The 19,904-nt window shown below is 25.5% G+C and overlaps 1 protein-coding gene and 1 long non-coding RNA gene across 5 annotated transcripts; one reads left to right on the top strand and one right to left on the bottom strand.

Annotated features, from left to right (window-relative positions):
- Nucleotides 1-318: 318 nt before the first annotated feature.
- On the bottom strand, nucleotides 319-6,710 carry LOC114122482 (RNA polymerase II-associated factor 1 homolog). The gene is made up of 11 exons (XM_027985155.2): nucleotides 6,477-6,710; nucleotides 6,314-6,390; nucleotides 6,136-6,228; nucleotides 5,863-6,051; nucleotides 5,347-5,482; nucleotides 5,145-5,288; nucleotides 4,972-5,075; nucleotides 4,610-4,852; nucleotides 4,348-4,538; nucleotides 1,783-1,866; nucleotides 319-1,165 (listed from the first exon to the last, which is right to left on the bottom strand). The coding sequence occupies exons 2-11, from the start codon at nucleotides 6,376-6,378 to the stop codon at nucleotides 720-722; spliced, it is 1,695 nt and encodes a 564-aa protein (XP_027840956.1). The 5' UTR covers nucleotides 6,379-6,390; nucleotides 6,477-6,710; the 3' UTR covers nucleotides 319-719.
- Nucleotides 6,711-8,396: 1,686 nt separating this feature from the next.
- On the top strand, nucleotides 8,397-13,567 carry LOC126554630 (uncharacterized). Of its 4 annotated transcripts, none has more exons than XR_007606702.1 (4): nucleotides 8,399-8,763; nucleotides 10,116-10,210; nucleotides 10,978-11,210; nucleotides 11,689-12,094. It is a non-coding gene; the product is annotated as an uncharacterized LOC126554630 (long non-coding RNA). The 4 variants fall into 4 exon arrangements; XR_007606703.1 differs by lacking the exon at nucleotides 11,689-12,094 and adding an exon at nucleotides 11,534-11,670; XR_007606699.1 differs by lacking the exon at nucleotides 11,689-12,094 and adding an exon at nucleotides 12,911-13,567 and having other exon boundaries at nucleotides 8,400-8,763.
- Nucleotides 13,568-19,904: the final 6,337 nt, after the last annotated feature.

The raw sequence follows: 19,904 nt of genomic DNA, 5'->3' as shown, positions 1-19,904 counted from the left end.
ACCATTGTGAAACACCGATGGACATTTATTACTTAACAATTATTTACAAATGTGAAGTTGACCTACTCATTTAGCATTTTAGCGTATGGGTGTCCAAATCTTCAAAAATATTTTTCAAATATTAAATAATTAATTAGTAATTTTCCAGTTGTCTTTTTCACAATACCATTTTTAAAATTCATTATTTGATTTTTGTGCCTACGTTTTTTGTGGATTAGACAAATAATTGTGCATAGGTACTATGAAAAGTATTTTTAAAGTTTAGCACAACTTAATGCTAGTGAATTATATTCTGAGTTAAAAATGATTGACACATCATAACCTAATAAAAATAACTTTTGATTTATTTATTATTTATTTTTGTATAAAAAATGAATATTTACAAATATTTGTACAAAGAAATACAACAATAATATACACGTAATATGTATAACTATAGTAAAGGATACATTGGTTGTTAACTTGAAATGAATGGGTCATCCAGTGACACTAATTTAATTCGATTAGATCGTTTTCATAAGAAATAATAAAAATGTAGTATTTAAAGTTACAGCTCTACCAGTTCAGCAACATGTCAAAATAGTCATCATGAAATATTCATGTATTATATATAAAATATATACATTTATATAAATTGTCTACAGGTATGGTTTTGTATGATGTATGGTTCAAGAGATAACATAAATTCATAAATTCTATAATATTAAATATTATTATCATTATTCATCACTATCTGAACCTCTGTTGCTTTCTTGTTCACTATTATCAGAGACTGAAGAATCTGAATTGACTTCACTGGCTCCATGTTCTGAGCTTTTTTTACTTCTCATTTCAACATCACTATTATCACTATCTGATCTAGCTTCACTAGACACGCGTTTAACTTTACGTTCTTCTTCACTGTCACCACTTTGAGATGAATCTTTTCTTTTGATATTATCTTCTTCATCAGATTTATCACTATCATCACTTCCAGAACTAACTTTACGATTATTGGGTTTCTTAATACTAGCGTCACTATCAGAATTGACTTCACTAGAAGCTCGTTGACTTTTCTTTTTTTCTTTGTCACTATCAACTGTTTCACTGTTAGCACGCTTAGAGTTAGTTGTAACTTCATCATCATCAGAAGCATCACTATCTGAATCATTCTTTTTAGAATCACCTGAAAACATAAGAAAAAAATTGTTTATATATTCATACGTTATAAATTCATAAATAATAATAAAGAAATTTATTATTATACATGGTCATTTTTTTTTAAATTCTTAAGTATTTTTTTTTATTTATAGAGTAAACTTAAAAGAAAGTACTATGTCAGCTATCAAAGAAGGGTAAATTGAGATTTTTTTTATTCAACTTCTATTATAATGTGGTATTAACTATTAAGTACATTTATAGTGAGATTAAAGGATCACTAGAATAAATTACTTAAATTTTTATAGCAATAATTAAAATAATTACAAAGCATTGATAATTAATTTGAATAAAATTGATTTTATCAAGACATTGGTCGAGATTTTTTTTAAAAATAGATTCTTGCTTATCTTTGTTATACAATCTTAAAACTACTAGAAAATTCTATTTCTAATATACAAGTATTGTTTAATTTTAAATGTATAAATAGTATACTATGTAGTGTGTTGTATGAAACTTTAAAATTTCTTAACTTAGCCAGTGTTTAAACAAAAATCACATACACTTTTAGTGTTTTAATTTGGAGCATTCATTACTAATTTAAAGTTTTCAAAAGTCAAAGTTTAAATAGATTTATGTCATTACCTTTTCTAGAATCATTATCATCATCATCATCATCACTGTCTGCTTTATTTTTAGTTGTAATTTCCTTTGCACTTTCTTTTGCAGCTAAAATAAATAAAAAATACATGTTAATTAACAAAAAAATGTACGCAAGTACTGAAAGTACTCAGGTCAATTACAAAAAAACACTGATTAACTATAATAGTTACTAATATAGTAATCGGCTACAGACGAAAACCTCGTAAGTCGAAATTTTCATTTTTTTTTTTATCTATTAGATGCACTGTATTTTTGGGCACATTTTGATATCATAATATCATATTATTTCCCGCTAATTCCATTTGATATCGTACAAAAACAAATCCTCGTATCTACATTGTTAATATTAAAACCTCGTAACTCGACTTTAACATTATTATTAATTAATATGAACGCCATAATTATATTTTTTTGTTATGTTAAATGTGTTGTATAATGATCCATCACCACAACAGCGTTTATAATAAAGTACACTAAACTAATTTTAAGTTTTTGGTACTGTAAACTAAATAAGAGTAGGTATGTCTTTTTTACCTGACGACGAAATTCAACAGCTCTTAAATAATGCTTATAGTTCAGATGAGGATTATGGTAGTTTTTAAGTTTTATATTATTATATTAATGTTATATTATTTGTATTAATGTGTAAAATTATGATCCTTATTAGAATTTGAGGCTGTAAATATGTGGTTGAAGATAGTCAAAATATTGATGATTTTCCTACTGTTGAAGGTATATTATAATAATACATAAGGCTATTTGATTTACATACAGATTTATTATTTTTTTATTTAATATTTATTTTAACTTATATTATGTAAATTATGATATTTATTAGAATTTGAGGTTGAAAATAGTAAAGATATTGATGATTTTACTACGGTTGAAGGTAAACAATTTTGTTAGATAAAGTCTACCATATTGAAGATAATATTATTTATTAACTTAATAATAAAATGGTATTAATATAGAGATAGAAACTGGTGATTGTGGTTCAGAAGAAATTGTTGGGAATGCAAAACGGAAATTTAAATATGAAGCAGGTAATGAACTTTGTTGGCCAAAAAACAAAAATAAAATATTAAGAATGAGAGGTCAATCATATAAAGGACTAAAAAAAAAATGATGAAGGCAAATTTCACTTTTCTGAATGTAAATCTGCAAGAAAAATAAGGCCAAGATGCAATTCTACTTTTTGTATAAAAAATTCTAAATCTAGAAAATGCCCTTTTATAAAAGAAGAAGATAGAGAAAAACTATTTAAATCATTTTGGAATGACATGTCATGGAGCGAAAGGAGGACTTATGTGTCAACTTTATGTACTATACAGTCTACCAAAGTTAATACAATTGGGAACAATGATTCTCGCCAAAAAGGAACTATAAAATATTTTTTTTTAAATAGAAAATGAAGTGTTGCCAGTATGCAAAAAAATGTTTCTTCAAACACTAGATCTGAAAGAATGGTCTGTTTATTATTAAATCAAAATGATTTAATTAATTATTTTATATTATATTAGTTTATATTTTTATCTAGTTGATGTATTATTTTACTTTTATTTCATACTGTTATTATATTTTATTATATAACAGCACTTAATATTATGTATTTCAATTATTTGTAGAACATTTTCTAACTATTTCAAGATGATTATTTAAATGTTTTATATATATTAATTAATTTTTTTATCAAGTTGATATATTTTATAATTATTTAATATTGTTATTATATTAGTTATATAACAGCACTTATTATGTATTTCAATTAATTGTAGAACATTTCCTAATTAAATTCCCTTAAAGTTAAATTCATTATAATTTAAAATGTCACCAAAAACTCGTAAGTTTAATTTACGTAAAATTAAAAACTCGTAAGTCAAATATCTCAATAAAAAAATCAAAATGTTTTATTATTTTACAAAAACATAGTAGATGATTAGTATAAAATAAAAATAAAGTGAAAATAATTTATAATTGTGTAATTTTAATACATGTCACAGTTTTTCGCTGTTCCTGAAAAATGTGATAAAAGTGACTTACGAGGTTTTCATCTGTAGCCGACGTATTTAAGTATTTCAATAATCTTGTATAAAATAAGAATTATTGATTTATATTTTATTTAATAGTGTTTTATCATAGATTAAGCACTTATAAGTACAATAAATACATTTGCAAGTTTTGGTGCTTTTTCTCTGATATGTATTGGGATGATTAAATATATTTTTAGAGAGAGAGAGAGCTCAGAGCACTGAGTAAGTTGGTTGACATATTAGCTGTTCTCAATAAGACAATAAAAGTGGAGGCACACCTTGTAAATTATTATAATTTTTGTTTATCTTTTATTTAATTTATAATTTACATTAAACAATAGGCAAGAGTTAAAATAGTTAAATTATAACATTCAATCAATATTAAATTTGTATTATTTCATAATACATTATTTTATACTTATATGAAATGTGCAAAATTAAGTTTAAATTAATATTTCAGTTAAGCTATGAAATTAAGTCTACCAAGACTATTTATTTAAATATGTTTAACAATTACCTTGCATTGCTTTTTTAGCTGCTTCTTCAGCTTTAGCTTCTTCTTCTTCATCGTATGGCTGCAACTGTTTTTCTCTAAATTTGTGAACACTGAATTCTTGTTCATTGATTGGAACATGACGTACTATCAATCTGGTATTAGTACTACTACTCTGTATACCAATTTTTTGTCGTCTCTTGCTTAAACGAACTCTAAAATATAAGATCATAATCATAATAATATAAAAAAAATATTTACCTATTTAAAATAATTTAAACCAAACCTTGTTTCCAATTCATTATAAAATACTCCATCTGGTTGAACGATAAGAAAATAATTTTCCTCGTATCCTTTACTACTCTTGCTTTTAACATTCCAGTTGTATTCTCTAGCCATTTTGTATTCGTATTCATAATCGTCATCATATGGACGTGATTCAGCAGCATCTTCACGACGTTTAATTATCGTTTCTTCAGATGGTAAAAAGTAAGCTACAAACTGTTCACCACTTTCATCCATGACACCTCTGAAACGTTTTCATAAGCTTTAATTTATTATATTTATACATGTTTTATTATCAATATTATTCCTATGATAATTGTTTTAAATTTTAAAGTTTAAAAATATATTATAAGTATTCATTACCTAATCATAGCTTGAGACATTTCTTCTATTTGTGCTGGAACAGGCCGACCCATTGGAGCTGGATCAGAGTCAAAGATAACTTGAGCACAAGGATATCTCCAATTCTAATTTTCAATAATTAAGATATATTATTTAAAAAATTCTATAGCAATTTTCAAAATTTTTAGTATTACTTTGAAATCTGGAAAAACATTTAAAGTTTCAACAGCATGAACATTTGGCTTGCTGTAATGTTTTTCAACTGGTTTTTTATTGTCTTCAAATGTTTTTTCAATTGCTTTCATTTGACTGTCTCTATCCATATAAAGAGTTTCTTCCTAAAACATGTTTTTAAATTTTAGTAAAAAGATTTATAAAATATTTTTAAAATTATACCTTAAAGTTCTTTTTGATACTGAACCCAACTTTAGCCTCAACTTTTTCAATTGTTTGTGGTTGAAACCTGGTTTGCTCTGTAGAAATGTATTCGGTACGCCGTAACCACGATACACTTCTGGCGTGATGTCTAGATCTAAAAATTGAAATATTATTTTAATGAAAAATATTTACAATGTTAATTCCAGATTTAGAGTTTAAACCAAATAAAAAAATATTTTCATTTTTAACTAATAAGTATCACAAATATAGTCCTTCCCCCATAATGAAAATAATAATTAATATATAATTATATTTAAATTTAAGCAAATTAAAAGTTAGTTTTAAACTTAAATTTTTTACTTATAACTATCAATTAATTTTTAAACAACATTTTTTGGATAGGTCAGAAAATTATTTAAAGTCAAATTATAACTAAATAATAATATACGATTGTACTATTATATTTAAAACAAACCACTGATTTTGTTTTTGGTTAGATTATTTTTTGTTTTAATATTAAATATAAAATAGTACCTTTTAGAATCTTGTGGAGCTAAAATATCTTCCTCCAAAAGTTTTTCATCAGCAATATCCATTTGTGCATTATAGTCTATTGTATACTTATCTTTATTAACCAAGTCAATGTTGAGTCCTAAATCATGATCGGCGAGTATTTCAAATTTATATGACCTCTCTAAAGATGTTGGATTATATTGTATAAATCTATAAAATATATTATTGTATTAAAGTAATTAAAAAAAAAGTTAAAGCAAAGTGTAAGAAAGTATCTTTGGTTAAGTAAATTACCTTGTACCATCAAATGGATACGAGAGGAACTTTAAATCAAACGGGATGTCTGGAAGCATATTGCAATATTTCACTTTACATACTAAATCCGACCTAAAAATATCAAAAATGAGTACAAACACACGCAACAATAGAAATAGAAATCAAAAAAAGCTGTGTAATAAACAGCCTAACCTACCTTTTTTCCACTGGTCGAATCGGCCTTTTTTCTTGAGTTGCATTGTTTTGAACAGTCGGAGCCATTATTGAAACCACCTAAAAATTATTGAACAAAATTTGCAAATAAAACTAGGTTATACATTGGGAGAAAAATATAATATAACTATTGATGGTTACTATACCTAAATGGACGATCAAGTAAGAGTACAATAGTCCAGACCTACAACATTCAATATCGTAACGATAATCCGCGACGCGTTCCCTACGACCGTACACAGTGTAAGTGTAATGTGACAAAGTTAAACGTACTCACTAATCATGAACAATCAATAAACAAACATAATTTAGATAATACTAAATAGTAAATACATTACAGGTTCTCACTACAACCTGTACAGCCGGCTATCGGGCTACAACACATTCGTGGTACAATTTATTGCAGATAATAGTAAAACTACAACCACGATTTTTGAAGAGTGTTGATTACATGGTCTTGGGTAACCGGTACATGCAAAACAACAATTCGAAAGAATGCTCTCTACCCAGAAAACAGCGCATTAAAACGATAATAAGTTTTAGTTCATCGTTTCGTTACTAGATGCCGCTACCAAAACTGTAGGACGTAGGTGTTTTATACTTTTATCCATGCTCTGCATGATGTAGTAACACATCATGTTGTGACATAACACAATATTTTGTACGTTTTTAAAACGAGTAAAATAATTAGGTACCAATTTTTAAATAATAAATAATTCAGAGAATGTGTTGTTTGTTTAGTTTTATTAGATAGAAACTTTTATTTAATTTGCAACGTATACTTGTTTATAATTTTTTTATCCAAGACCTGAAAATGATAGTTATTTAGTTTATATAATATTTTTTTAATTCAGTTTATAACAATATGTCGTTTTGCCTTCCAATTGCACTGTGTCGAGTTTTCAGTTAAACACGAATTTTTGTGTCCCGAAATAAAAATTTGATTAGTAGGTACATAAATTGCATCCGGTTTTATTTGATTTTGTCAAATTTGAGTTGTATCTAAACATTCTGAACACATTGTTTGGTGTGAAAACGAAACATAACTAAGTAATCCTATAGTAAAAGTAGGTATGTGTATCTTTATTTTATTTATTTCGAAAAGAGATCATAATAAGTTACACAAAATAAGTTTTTTGTCTCTCCTGTAAAATTTGAATTTCGACGTAGGTACAGGTATTATAATATATTATACCTATAATATAATATATTAAAATAATTGTTGAAAGCGTATTATAGGTAAGCAATCGCCCACGATCCACCTCAAAATAGTCAAAATGTGTACCTATATGGAATCGACAACCAATCAATTATTATTATCGACATATATATGTTACAACGGCTCGGTGCTTACTGCTTATTGAACGGTCCTGAGGAGTTTGAAGTATTATAGATCACTGCATTATAACTACGACTGACGTACTTAATCTTGAAACTCGAGTAGTTAAGATAGGTTAAAACGCATTCAATACTAATAATAACCAATAGAAAAGTAGTATAGTGAGTCAATAGCCCGCTGATTGGCTGTATGATGCGAAAACCTGTAGAATGTACAATGTTGTTGTTTAATAATCATTATTAATTAATGTGAGAAAACAATTGTTTTTATTATCTATAAGTATTTATGAAAATTTATAAACACCTTAAATTATTATTATTTTGCGTAGGTATAATAGGTATGTTTACATATAGCATTTTATGATCGAAATAATCTGAATAGCCAATTATAACTTACCCGTGACCTATCCACCCACTTTCAAAAGTAGGGCAGTCGCGCCACCTGTATATAGGGTTCGGCACCACAATATTTTTTTTTCTTTAACATTACAATAAAATAATTTCATAAAAATGTAATAATAGTAATAGTTGTAATTATTGTAATATATAAATAAATTATTTAATAAGTGAACAGTGATGTTAATAATAAAATAATGCTATGTTGGCTAAAAAGAAGTGTATAAAAAATTGTGCTGGCCACAATAATTGATATTTTTTATTACTATAATGAAAATATCAATAATTTGTTTATTACATAATACGTTTTGATAGTTTTCAAAATTTTCATTTCGTTTAAAGTCACAAGTTTTATTTTTTTGTGCATAATAACTATATTCATTCGTCATTCGTTATAATTAAGGAATACTATTTCCTCTGTGCCGATTTTGTTTTATTTTTCAATGAAAATTAATTTGAATATTTTTAATTTTTTTTTATTTATAATAATTATATAATATAATATATACCAATAATATTTTGGATTAGACTTAAATTATTTTGTCGTTTTAATAACTGCGTTTCTAAGTATACATTGTATACTATACACATCAAGCTATTGTATTAAAAAACGACGAAAAATAAAGTTTACGACGGGTCCGCGAAACAATGAAAATAGAACACTATTCTCACAGATCAGTTTAGATTAATTGTAAACCGGTAAATACTAAATTGTGATGATGATTAAGACTAGTAGAGTGATATTGTATATTGTATTTTTATTCTTAATGTCTAAGTAATATGACTGTCTTCAATCTACATAGTTTTTATTTGTTTCCATTGCAGAATAACATTTTTGTTGTTACCCATTTTAAAAAAAAAGTATTATTATAATTATTAATTACCATGTAAAGAGAAATGTCTGTAATTTTTTCCAACACTTCATCACACCATAACGTGATAATATCGATCGATAAGTACCTACCTACCTCATTATTTGTTTTGTGATTTATTATTATTTTAAATGTTGTGATGTTATGATTATTATGTGCAAAATGTACCAAGATGTTATTTTATGTATAGTATAACTAGTATTTGTCAATCATATTTAACTTTTTAGTCTCTAACACTTTAGTGAGACAAAATCATGTTACTTTTTTTTTGAAATTGTAAGCGCTAATCGCCATGCACGTTTTCTTAAAATGATTTTATAGTGTGTGCGAACTATACTGCAGGTGTTATTTAAAAGCCTTGATTAAATTAAAGGGGGACGGTCATATAATGTATGTTTAGTTTTATATAATTTTACAAAATTACACAGTAATATACAGCCGTAAAAATATAAAAATACAATATTTTTAAATTTGAGTTGAAAGTGTCTAGAGTGCCTGAGTTTAATAAAATTGATCTTTATTACCGACTTGATTATTAGCTTAATAGCCAGAATTATTACTATAGCTAAATTATGTATTAAGCATTAAGTACATCAAAGTATTCTTTAATGTCACAAAAATTATTATTGTTTTCAATTGTGCATTTATCATAAAATTGTTTATTTAGTTTAACATAATATATGCCATATGGTATTTATTTCTCATAATTATTATAATAAAATAATCCAATAAAAATGTAATGATAGTAATGGTTGTAAATTGTAATAAATAAATAAATAATTTAATAAGTGAACAGTGATGTTAATAATAAAATAATGCTATGTTGGCTGAAAAGAAGTGTATAAAAAGTTGTGCTGGCCACAATAATTGATATTTTTTATTATTATAACAAAAATATCAATAATTTATTTATTACCTAATACGTCTTGACAGTTTTCGAAATTTTCGTTTCGTATTTAGTCACAAGTTCTATTAGTTTTACATAATCACTAGGTATTCATTTGTTAGCCGTTACAATTTTAAAGGAATACTACTTCCTCAGTGCCGGTTTTATTTTATTTTTCGAAGAAAATTAATTTAAATATTTTTGATTTTTTTATTTCTTATATAATTTATAAATCAAGAATATTTTGGATTAGACTTAAATTATTTTAGCGTTTTAATAACTGCGTTTCTTAGACGTAAATACATCAAGCTATTGTATTCAAAAACGACAAAAAATAAAGTTTACGACGGGTCCGTGAAACAATAAAAATAGAACACCATTCTCACAGGTCAGCTTAAATTAATTGTAAAAAGGTAAATTGTGATGACAGGAAGACTAGTAGAGTGATATTGTAATGTATTTTTACTCTTAATCTGTAAGTAATATAACTGTCTTAGGGCCGGTATTTCATATTCCACTTAAGCTATAACTTAACCATAAGCTAAGCTTAAATTAATATATTCGAATTTCATTATATTTTTAACACTTAAGTAACACTTAACGTACTAAAAGCTTTACTTAAACTAAACCATACCTAATGTGAAGTTTATCTATCATTTATGTTATATTTTCTCAATGATAATCATTGCGTTGTGTGATTTTATAAGTAAAAATAGTTTTCAAATCTATATTTTATAGCTATTCAAGTTAAATTAAGTAATTGTGTTATACTTGTAATTTTCAAAATGAATGAAATTATAATTTATATATCGGATTCATCACTGTCAAGTGACGATGAAGACATTGTTAACTTTATTGAACGATTGAATCGCCCAAGAAAAAAGCGAATTTATAGAAACCGCTTAGATCATTTCAGTACTTGGGACGAGATTGAATTTTATAATCGGTTTCGTTTATCAAAACGTGTTGTGAATGTAATATTGGCATTAATTGTGGATAAAATCCAATCTCCTACTAACAGGCATGTTAAAATTAAACGAAATTAAAAACTTAATATAAAGGGAAATTTATTTAGGTATATCTTACAAAAACTATTTTTAATTTTTAGAAATCATGCCATTACTCCTGAGATGTTATTAACATTACGATTTTTAGCACCAGGAAATATGTTGATCACTGTTGGAGACTTTATTGGGATTCATAAATCTACAGCTGGAAAATTTGTTTGGAAAGTTTTAAAAGCCATTGCTATGTTGAGGTCTAAATTCTTAACATTTCCTAATGATGTTGAAGGGCTCAAAATTTGCAGCAAGGATTCTATAAAATAGCAAGGTTTCCAAAGGTCATTGGAGCGTTGGATTGTTCTCATGTGAAGATCCAATCACCAGGTACGAGTTAATACATATTAGGTAGGTATATAATAGAAATGTTAATTTTCAAAGAATATAATACAAGGGAAATCAAAAAAATATGCAACCTGTAGAATATTCCAAGTCTTATTAACAATATTGTAATAATGAAATTGAATAGTATTTTTTGTTTTTGGTCAAGTATAATAGTGAATAATAACCCCCTTGAATTAGCCAATCAATCAAACTTTATGTAAAAGAAACCATTTATTCAGTTGAATATTTATAATATGCCTTTTACGCATTAACTTTTTAAAATTTAAGATAATAATTTAATTTTTGAAATTATTTGTAAATTTTAGAAGTTTTATGTCCATGCTTCTTTATGTGTAATATAACAAGTACAACAAGTGAAAGTAAAATTATTGAAAGTTAATGTTTACAGTATTACAGATTGATAAATAATTAGTAAATAATTAGTTATTAACTCTTAATTATTTTGTTGTATTTATTACAGGGGGAAATAATGCTGAAACTTAAAGAAATAGAAAACAATTTTTTTTTTTTTTTTTAGTGTCTTAAAAATAGTATTTATTTGTCTCCGCTGCAGAATAACATTTTTGTTGTTATCTATTTAAAAAGTATTATTATTCTCGTGTAATGAAAGGTATCGGTAATTTTTTCCACTCTTCACCACACTATAACGTGACAATACCTGTCAGCCGTTTAGTTTAACACATATAATCAGTGCTCGATTTGGGGGGAGGACGCAGGGAAACGGAGTACCCCAACTAATTTTTTAGAAATTTAAGCGTACCTCTACTTATATTTATAAAGGGAACGTACGGAACGCTGGCACGCTGCATCATTTTGTTGCATCATAATTTTGACCATTTATTTATTTATGATAATTTATGGAACTATTTAAATAAGGAATTAATGGATTGTTTTTTATTAAGTTACTTTTAAGTTTGTTGTTACATTTAATAAGGTATAACTATAATATACAATATAATATTTACAGTAATTTTTTTTTGTAATTGATAATTTATAAATATTTTTTATATATTTAAAGAGAGGGAATAAGGGGTGTGGGGACGTAGCCCCCACGGCTCAGTTATGATTAAAAAGTAATGGGGACGCTCTTTTTTTTAAAAGTTTACAGAGTCCCCCTACTTTAATTTTGCCAAGTCGAGCATTGCATATAATTATTTTAAATAGAAATTTCAATTAATGCTACCCAAACAACTATATAATTGTGTTAACATAGTAACCTCATTGATACCTTTTTTATCGTAATAATTAAAAACATATAATATATAATTAAATCTGCAGCAGAGTAATTATAGTTATTTATATTACCTATGCATATATTGTATAATATCGGCTCTTGTATCCATTTTTTTTAAAATTATAAAAGGTAGGTATGGATAAAGCGGCAACTAGTCAACACACTTATATAAATATACATATGAGTACTAAAATAATATTTTTAATATGATTATTAATAAGTTGGGTTAGAAAAGTAGTATTTTTCCATTCGTAGTCTATTTGCATTATATTCTAATCTATTAAACGTTCAGTTTTTATGCAATAACATTTTATTACTTGAAATTCTTGTTAGTATTTAAAAAAACGGTTTTTTGGTTTTAAAGGTCAACAGTTTGTTATAAAATTATTTTTAAAAATAAATAAAAGTGATCATAGAATGGTATGTTACTATTTTTTTTTTGGTTTAGAAAACAAAAGGGCTTAGTTTTTTTATTTTACAAATCAAAGAAATGTGTTTGTATTGAACTTGAAATCTGTATTGGACCTTCATCGAATTCATTGGAAGATGTGAAAAACACAAAATCAAAAAATACGTTGATCAATTTCATTGTTGAAGACAGAATGACTTTCATAAGAAATTATTAATCCAGAATAGAAAAATCCTAATGTAATGCAAAAAATAACTACAGATTTTATATAGGGAGGGATAGAGAATATATTAAAAAGGTGTTGTGCGAAACTGACATCATTTTGTTTCATAATTGCTGTCAAAGTAATGCTAATCGTTCATGTATTAAAAATATCAATCATGGTAGAAACAAGTTTTGTTATTTTCAAAATATTTAGTGATACAACGATTGAACAAATCTATCTAAAAAAAGAGAGTAGAATTACCTATGACAATTAAGTTTTTATTATGTATACCATGTTTTACTGCAAGGTGTATTGACGTCATAATTAGTACTATACCATTTTAATTAATATTTAACTATAACGTATTTATAATTAACGAGAATTGGTTAGGCTATTTTTAACATAAAGAATTCGGTCATACATAGAAATAATAGTTAATTTTTGTATGGGATCCGTTTCTAATACTAACATTACTTACATACAAATTTAAAATACAGTCTTTTTTAAGAAACTATATAATATTTTTTGATAGTTTTTAAAAATTAACACATTTTTTAATAATGATCTATAATTTATTTAATTTTCGTCTAATTTTTTTCAAAAATTTGTTAATTTTACACACATTAATGATTATAAATTACTTTTTTTTACGATATTTTTCAAAAAAATAAAAAAATTTTCTAAAAAAAATGTGTTTTTACTATTATTGATAGTAATATATGAGCCGTTACCATTATTCTACACAGCGTTGTAAATTGTGATCAAAATGATATTGAAGAAATATGAGGGCATTGTATCGGTATGTGTTGTCTGTGTCTTACATACGTACGACATAGCAAATTTTTATTCACCAGTTTCAAGAGTATGCTGTTAGTTTTGATATTAGAGTGAATCGACTTATTATATAATTTAAAGGTAAGATTATTATCTAGGCCCCCACGTAGCCTTTTATTGATATTATTATTTTTAAGTAAGTTATGACCTTTTTGAAACTCTACATTTTAAAATGATCATAAGTTACTTAAAAATAATAATATCAATAAAAGGCTACGTGGGGCCCTAGATAATTATCTTACCTTTAAATTATATAATAAGCCAATTCACTCTAATATCAAAACTAACAAGATTATTATCTAGGCCCTCGCGTAGCCTTTTATTGATATTATTATTTTTAAGTAAGTTATGATCTTTTTGAAACACAACATTTTAAAATGATCATAAGTTACTTAAAAATAATAATATCAATAAAAGACTACGTGGGGCCCTAAATAATCATTTTACCTTTAAATTATACCGTGTGTTCCAAGAAACAGGGTACACTTTATCACTCATTACTCTTTTAATATTTTTCAATTCTGTTTGCGGGACATTAAATTAGACTTATAGATCATACATTTCTATAATTTAAAATTTTTTTAACTTAAGTATTTTACGCATGCGCATCAAAACTTTATTTGTTTTCAATGGCGCAACCCCTATTTTAAATATCATTTTTGGATTGTTCTATTTTTTTTAAGTAATTTTGATGTATCAACTTGTATTGTAAACTCAAAATTGGCAAAATTAGAGCTAAAAATATAATTTAAAAAAAATCTTATTAAATTTGATTTTTTTTTTTTTTTAATTGTAAATATTATTTTCTTCTTAACACCGTAATGTAGGTAATCATAATTATTATTATTAAAGTAATAAATTATTTACTATTTATGAATTATTATTTAATTATTGCTACACATTATGTACCTAATAACATATTTTAAACATGTATTTTTTGAAAACATAATTCTAAATTTCTATTTTATTTTATTCAACAATACTATACATTTTTATTTACAATTTAATTTACAGAAATTACTTACATTATTTACTGTTCTAACCTAACCTAATGGGGATGATACCGATCTAGATATTGCTGGCCGTACATTCTTGTTGCTTCTCTAGTGTTATACTTTCCGTAAATCAACAATAACTGAACTTTTTCATTATTATTCATGATTAAATTTGCGTTCTTACAAAATTTAAATTATAACTTTATACTACCTATTGACAATAATGAACATAAAACGTCGAACTACTAAGACCGTAAAGACACATGACTCTGATAATGAGTGTCATAATATCTAATATAAAAATAGGTAATGACATTTTAATAGGTATAGGTAGATAACCAAAATAGAAAGACCCATGCTTATTATTATTTTAAAAGATAAATTATTCTAATTCTGATGGAAAGAAAAATACGTACAATTAAAAATAAAATAAATGTTCAAATGATTAAATGTCAATTCGATACAAACGATTATACATAACGGAGGGACGTTCGAACAATTCATTGAACAGTAAATAATGTAAGTAATTTCTGTAAATTAAATTGTAAATAAAAATGTATAGTATTGTTGAATAAAATAAAATAGAAATTTAGAATTATGTTTTCTAAAAATACATGTTTAAAATATGTTATTAGGTACATAATGTGTAGCAATAATTAAATAATAATTCATAAATAGTAAATAATTTATTACTTTAATAATAATAATTATGATTACCTACATTACGGTGTTAAGAAGAAAATAATATTTACAATTAAAAAAAAAAAAAAATCAAATTTAATAAGATTTTTTTTAAATTATATTTTTAGCTCTAATTTTGCCAATTTTAAGTTTACAATACAAGTTGATACATCAAAATTACTTAAAAAAAATAGAACAATCCAAAAATGATACTTAAAATAGGGGTTGCGCCATTGAAAACAAATAAAGTTTTGATGCGCATGCGTAAAATATTTAAGTTAAAAAAATTTTAAATTATAGAAATGTATGATCTATAAGTCTAATTTAATGTCCCGCAAACAGAATTGAAAAATATTAAAAGGGTAATGAGTGATAAAGTGTACCTGTTTCTTGGGACACACGGTATAATGGGCCAAATCATTCTAATATCAAAACTAACAAGAAACAGCATACTTTTGAAACTTGCGAACGAAAATTTGGTATGCCCTACGTATGTAAGGCCGTGGCAACATATGCGGGTACAATGTCCTCATAAGGGTAAAATACGGTGAACTAAAATAAAACGCTACCAAAATGAAAACAATGACAGCCCGAAGAGATAATAATAAAGAAATAATAAAGTTATAACAAACCAATTATAAAATTAAACGACATTGTAATCCAAGAAGTCGAACAGTTCTCCTATCTGGGAAGTATAATAACAAATAATAATACATCCACCATTAACATAAAAAAAGAATAACTTTAGCCAAACAAACATTCATAAAAAATACAGCCTATTAACTATTAACTAGCAAATACTAAAACATCAAAACGAAGAAAAAATTCATTAAAACATTTGTTTAGAGTGTGTTACTATATGGATGTGAAATTTTAAAATAATACGATAAATGGTAAATTATTTGGATTCTCATGAAAAATAAAAAGGACCGCTTGGAAGTAATGGAAATGTGGATTTAGAGAAAAATGAACAACATCATGGGTTGAAACTTGAAAGGAAAACAAATGAGCAAACGTTAAAAGATGTAAGAAAAAAATAGGAATATAATAAAACACATATTAAAAAGGAAAATGAAATTAATAGGGCACCTATTTAGACATAACACATTTATGAAAACAGAAAAATATTTTCGAAGAAAAGATCTTGGGGAAAAGGTCTAGAGGACGCCCAAGACTTCAAACATCTCATGGAAGCTACAACTTATTCAAAATTGAAAAACATGGCAAATAACAGAGACTTATGGCTATCACGATAAGGCAAGGCCTTTAGACGATGATGATGAAAATAAAATACTAAGTTCCCTGTCTCTTGCCAAAAATACATAGTTATGACCATTTAGATCATTTTTATTTTAGAAAATAATTTTATCTCAAACACGGTTGATTATTAGAACTAAAAACCAAATTAAACAACGTATATATTTGTTGTGAAGTAATATTCATTTATTTCAATTAATATACTCTTATAGACTAAAACAATTTAGCGTATTGTAATTTTAATAGTTTAGCGATCAGCTACAATAATAGCTGTCTGTCTACAAATATATAATATTTTTAGTACATAGATAGTTATATTTTTATAGATTTATATATTATAGAGTACACATATTATTATATTATTATTATTTTTATTATTATATACCTAGTATACATTTATATATTAAGTATGTTTTAAGAGTTAGAAAGTATTGAATTTAAATAATAGTATCTGAAGGAAGAGTATCATTTTTATGTAACGTAATAACTATTATATTTTTTTTTTTATTTTTGTTTTACAAATACAAGAATTGGCGATATATTATCCATTTAAATATATCTACTAAACTAATTTATAATCGAACAGTTACTGATTTACTTATTTCGTTAGATAATTAAATATGCATTTAAATTCAATACTAGTAACTAGTAAGCCGAAAATAGACGAATGCCGTGCTACGGCAAAACTAAAATTATTTTAACTAACTTTCTATTAAATGTATAATTCAATGTTTATTTGTTTTACCTATATAATATTAATTATTTATTTTGGCGTATGAGACGCATTTTATACTCAAAAAAGTACAGTTAATAATATTAATAATATTATCAATTATTATTGCCGATCGACATTCGTTTGTATTCGCTTATGATGTGGATTAGGCCTAATGGGGACACCACAATAAAAAAAACGCGCCTCGTGTAATACCTCATAAACAATATGAACGACATAATTGTATGTCGTTCAAGATTTAAAGGTGGTGAGGAAAATTACACAATACTACCATATTTTGTTTTTATATATTTTTTCAAATTATTATTGTTCAGGATCTTAGATTTAGTCATTGTAGTTTCTGGAATACTATGGTCCAGATTTTTATTATTCCGGACAAATATTTTTCGAACAATTACGATCTATTGATTTTTCTTACCGTTACGTTAAGTACCTAAACATAATAAATAATGATAAAATGTATGATATTTAGAAAATGTTTATTTTTGACTCTTTAAAATATTAACTAGATCCAAAAAACTACCATTAAAAATAAAAATTCAAGTATTTTTATCGTCCCGGTGATGACAAAAAATAAAAAAAATAAATAATAAAAAAAATACGTCAATGTAAAACCAATACAATTTAATTATATCATTATTTACATAATAGTGTTCGATATAGAAAAAAATTGTAAATTTGTTATGGAAAAGTTAAATTAAATAAGTACTTACATATATTATATTAAATACATAATTTGAATTTAAATTAAACATATTTAACTATATATTATTATTAAATGTTATAAGTTATCACTAAATTGAACTAAATTTTGTCTCTCTTTACTAGTTTTATTTGATGTTTATGATTACGAGACTTCATTTTGACACAGTTGGGCTCATTGTCGTCATTGTTGTCGACTGTCGTTTACTCATTTTATATTATACACCTATTGACTATCCTATATAGGTTTCACACAGGCATTCATACGGTCATAAGTCTGTCCACCATTAGATGATTATAAAAAATGGTTTCACGTACGTATATGTAAATATTACCCCCATTTTTACCTAGGTAGGTATATATAACGGACCGGTTTCAGTTCCTGTCTGTTATTATTATTTTTGTCCCCTGACGATGTTTTGTTTTGCTTATAGCCAAGGAAGTAGGCATAAATAGAGCGCAAACAAATTATAATGCTTATTGTGTGGCAGCGCACAGAAGTGACGCCCCCGACGACGTTTACATTATGGAAATGTACGAGAGAAACAATACAAATATGCGTTGTACTCGTTTTGTCGACTGAGAGAAAAATGAGGCTTGTTTTCTTATTTAGGAAATTAGGAACCACGGGCTGCCCTATTCAAATTGCACTTCATTATTATTATTATTATAAATATTATTACTATTATTATGGTGTTGATTGTCATCGGTTTGTTTAGCAGTGAGCCAGTGAATATAGTACGCTTTGTACCTATCCACAAACAGTACCAACATATTATGAACACGATATGTATACCTCTACACCTCTTGTGTATTTACTATTTACATTTAGGTAGGTATATGAATATAAATTATATAGCTGTTAAAAAAACTGATTTTGGTAATTGGTGCTTAAGTATTTTGCTGTATAGGTATTATCTATATTAAGTATAATGATTGTATATTTTACTTTCCTCTCTAGAAAAAGAAAAAAAGTACTAAAAGTAGGAGCTCCTATTTTTACAGAATTGTAATTCTATTGGATAAATGAATTCAATTAATTATGCATTCATTTATTATTATTATGTATTTTTAAATGTTATTAAATTTATAATAAGACTGTATATTTATTTTTATTCGACTATATAATATTTTATTATTAGTACTATACGTCTATACCTATATGGCTATATATACATTTTAATATTTTGCTGCAGCTTACAGCATAATAGCTGATTTAATAGTACCTATAATGTACGTGTAACTATATACTGTACATTTTATCTACTATCTGCAGTCTTGTAGTGATTTTTTTTTATATTATGTTTATTCTTTAATAATTATATAATAAATATCTATATAGTATAATATAATATAGGAATATATTATATATTATATATTATTATATATTGAGGTAGGTATGTATAGTAGATATATAGAATATATTTATATACTAAGTAGATATTATTAAATCTTATAAATTCACTATATTTCGTGTATAAAACTATTGAGCCTAATGTTAGTGATGTTATGTTCGTACTTTTGTAGTCTATTAATACCGTTGCCATTATGTGTATTTACTGGATTTTATCGTTTGAAGTTTGAACATATAGGTACATCATCGCAGTTTTCTTATTACAAATGACA

Source organism: Aphis gossypii, chromosome 1 (genome assembly GCF_020184175.1).
Source record: "Aphis gossypii isolate Hap1 chromosome 1, ASM2018417v2, whole genome shotgun sequence".
NCBI classification, from domain to species: domain Eukaryota; kingdom Metazoa; phylum Arthropoda; class Insecta; order Hemiptera; family Aphididae; genus Aphis; species Aphis gossypii.
The sequence above is the reverse complement of the archived record's forward strand: the minus strand, read 5'-3'. Positions and strand labels throughout refer to the sequence as shown.

What these genes read in the sequence shown, in the direction of transcription:
- LOC114122482 (XM_027985155.2), bottom strand. Translation starts at nt 6,378, where the DNA reads ATGGCTCCGACTGTTCAAAACAATGCAACTCAAGAAAAAAGGCCGATT. An exon ending in ATTCGACCAGTGGAAAAAAG is followed by an intron (nt 6,229 to 6,313) that starts GTAGGTTAGGCT and finishes TGATATTTTTAG; the next exon opens with GTCGGATTTAGTATGTAAAG. An exon ending in ATGTCTCAAGCTATGATTAG is followed by an intron (nt 4,853 to 4,971) that starts GTAATGAATACT and finishes AAAACGTTTCAG; the next exon opens with AGGTGTCATGGATGAAAGTG.